Below are 3,242 nucleotides of genomic sequence, written 5' to 3'. Positions count from 1 at the left end.
TCTGCTGGCCACCACAACTCCTGTCTGAACCAGCTGTCAGATGATGAGAGGACCGTGAAGCTACCGGAATCAACACGAACACGAGACTTCCGGTTTGGAATTTCAACATACAACCGATGTTAATGCACATGTGCAACAGATAAAATAATACATAACAACACGTGCCAATGTAGAAAGAATAATTATGTGTGCCATGTCTAATTTATTATAAAATGTCACACACACACACACACACAAAACTTGACTGCCAAATTCCAAAAACAGACAAAAAACAAATCTCACAGCACACTTGAAATTAAGCAGGTCTCGAACTTGTTTTAATGATTTATTAATTGTATTGCCATTTTACAATGAATCATTCATTCATAATGATGTCATTATTTCAGTATTGAACATGTCTATTTTATGATAAGCCATGTTAAACATTTACATGCACACATTTATCTCTGGTTAAGCCTTCGACCGTGTTGGCAAACTTTTACTTTGAAGGCACAATCCTTTCATTACCGGTATCCCGGTGGCGAACTGGAAATCACTTGACACACCTGAGCGGTGACATCAACTCCTCTTAGCCCCGCCCACTGTCGTACATATTGTCATATGATTGGCTGATCGGATAAATGGCACGAAAATGATCCAATTGGAGAAGTGTGCGAGGTGCGCCTCCAAACTAGCGTTACCACGGTTTGTGTGAAGCTAATTCAAGTTTATGTAACTCATTACAAATGTAATTTGATCAGCATTCATTTATGTATTAGCTTAGTTAGATCTTCAGAGTTTACATGAATAAAAAATAAATTCACTTCAATAGAATTGCCACCAATGCAACATTATAATGTATCAGTACTGACCCTTGCTTCTTTTATTTTTGTTGTATTATTCTTTTTTTCAAAGATATTTTTGTTCACTTCCTTCTTTTAATGGCTCATTGTATGCTACAATAAGAAACATTGCAAAAAGGAAATACAAAGAGGCCCATTTATAATGTTTATTCTGTCATGTTTGGAAAAAGGGGGTCTATATTTAGGCCTCCATGCTTTTACTTGGAGGCTAAGTAAACATTTTCAATGCAGAGTCTTTTCACAGGCTGGTAATACTTTTGAAGAGGCCACTTCTTCCACTATGGCGTATGGGACAGTGAGTGGTGCTCAGCCCAGCGGCCACCGTCTGTGTGTGTGTGTTTGTGTGTGTGTGTGTGTGCGCGCGTCTCTAAACTCGATTAAACCTCGCGGGTGATTCCTCCTGCGGCCATGTGCTCATCAGCTGACGCGCCACAGCCGCCTCTCCTCTCCTCCCTATTTAACTCCTGCTCAGCTCACGCGGTAAGTTCAACCAGCTCTGTCGCTCTCTGCTGCCGCTTCCTCCGTCACACACGCGCACTCACAACACACGGGTTCGAACACACATAGCATGCCTCCGTTTGACAAAACCCAGGTGCAGAACAAACCGTTCAAACAGAGGAAGAGCTTCGGTAAATGCCTCAAACACGAGAGTAATGTGACTGGAAACTTGAAAAAAACAAATCTGATGTGTTCTTTTTTTTTTTCTTCCTGTGCAGCTATAAGGAAACAAGAAGTGGCGGGGATCAGGTCGAAGTTCCCCAACAAAATCCCGGTGAGTTTGCAGTGGAACTCTCATAATTAAGTTGACTTAAATTCTCATTTTAAAGTGTCGTTAACAGTTTCACTAACTGATGATGCTCGCAGGTTATAATTGAACGGTTCGAGAGGGAGAAGTATCTTCCTCCGCTGGATAAAACCAAGTTTCTGGTGCCCCACGAACTCACCATGACTCAGTTTGTCACCATCATCAGGTAAAGTTCACCTCGTGTGTTTACAAGTATAAACGATTATTATAAGAGATCACTTATGGCACACTTTAAATGTGTTAAAGGATCGAGATTATTGGGAGTCTGACTATTTGCCTGAGCTGAGCTGCGATAGAAAACAGGGTGATGTGAAGTTTATATATGTCAGTGGCGTGGTGGAAAGAAGTGTTGCTGGTGAAATGGTGGAAATGCCTGAAAATGATTTCATAGAAACTCTTTGTTCAACCAAAAGCTCCGAAACTCAAAAGATATTTAGTTTATTATCATAACACCAAAAAAACCCAGAAAGCTGTACTCTGAACCCTTTTAAATTTTATTTTGTTTTGAAATGGCTAAAAATGAATATTAAATTAGGCCAATTGTATTATCTCCAGAATGTATTGTCTGGAAAATGTATCTTCTAAAGTCTTAAACAATTATTTTCAAGAACAGAAGAAGAAGTTATTTGCTGTAAAAACTCAAGGCTGCAAATTCACACTTTTACTGCGTGAAAAAAAATGACTAAAAGATCTGTTTGAGAGTTCTGCAGGGACGGGTCTATTTTCTAATATAAAAACGTCACCAAACGTCATTATGGAAGTCTCCAGTTCCTGAGAAGCTTCTTGTTGGTCATGATTACGCAGCAGAGACGGAGTCGGTCCGTTTGTCTCCACACAAACTGACTCGTTTAAAAGATTTTAGGACTCAAAGTGACAAACAGCCGGTGAGACGCAGAATATTTGAACGCGCTCTGTAACTGAAGCCTTCATGGGTCGACATCATGCATTTTTTGCATGAAGTGATCATTCAAAGAACCGCTGTCTACTCGAGAGACCTTAACCTGTTTCAGTTTGGCGGATCGGATTCAGATTCTTGTTTTTAATGAGTTTATTTGATTCCCTTCCATAGCACATTTTAGTGCTGAGCCAGCGTCCCACGTGGGAGCTGCAAGTATGCGACGCCGCTAACCGTCTGCAGGACGTCCCCCATTAAAGGCGCTCTTTGTCTTCTGTCCCTCAGGAACAGGATGGCGCTGCTGCCGTCTCAGGCCTTCTACCTGCTCATCAACAACAGCGGGCTGGCCAGCATGTCTCTCACCATGGCGCAGGTGTACAAAGACCACCAGGACGAGGACGGCTTCCTCTACATGACCTACGCCTCGCAGGAGATGTTCGGCCACTGATGCCGCCTTCAGATTTTATCAAGTATTAAAATGCTGCAGGCCTCCGGATCTGCTGTAAATATAAAAATATTGTGTAGATATTGTAATTGTTGACATGTTCATTGTGAAGGATGGATTTTAATTAAAGTATGTGGATCCAATAAATCATATGAATAGTGAATTGGTGCAGTCTGATTTATTTCTTTTAAATAAATGGTCAAGGCCCCAACTTCTCCAGTTGATTACGTCCATCAAGGCATTGCACATTTTCTG

The 3,242-nt window shown here is 41.1% G+C and overlaps 1 protein-coding gene across 1 annotated transcript; it reads left to right on the top strand.

The window, feature by feature from the left end:
• Positions 1-1,404: 1,404 nt before the first annotated feature.
• Positions 1,405-2,990, top strand: map1lc3c (microtubule-associated protein 1 light chain 3 gamma; the record flags this gene model as incomplete). Its single annotated transcript, XM_079278402.1, has 4 exons — positions 1,405-1,471; positions 1,559-1,614; positions 1,707-1,813; positions 2,828-2,990. Exons 1-4 carry the CDS (start codon positions 1,411-1,413, stop codon positions 2,988-2,990), a joined length of 387 nt encoding a protein of 128 aa, XP_079134528.1. The 5' UTR covers positions 1,405-1,410.
• Between the last annotated feature and the right edge of the window lie 252 nt (positions 2,991-3,242).

Source organism: Melanostigma gelatinosum, assembly GCF_949748355.1.
Source record: "Melanostigma gelatinosum genome assembly, chromosome: 11".
In the NCBI taxonomy this organism is placed as follows: Eukaryota; Metazoa; Chordata; class Actinopteri; order Perciformes; family Zoarcidae; genus Melanostigma; species Melanostigma gelatinosum.
Note: the sequence above shows the minus strand (reverse complement) of the source record. Positions and strands in the feature narration are given on the sequence as shown.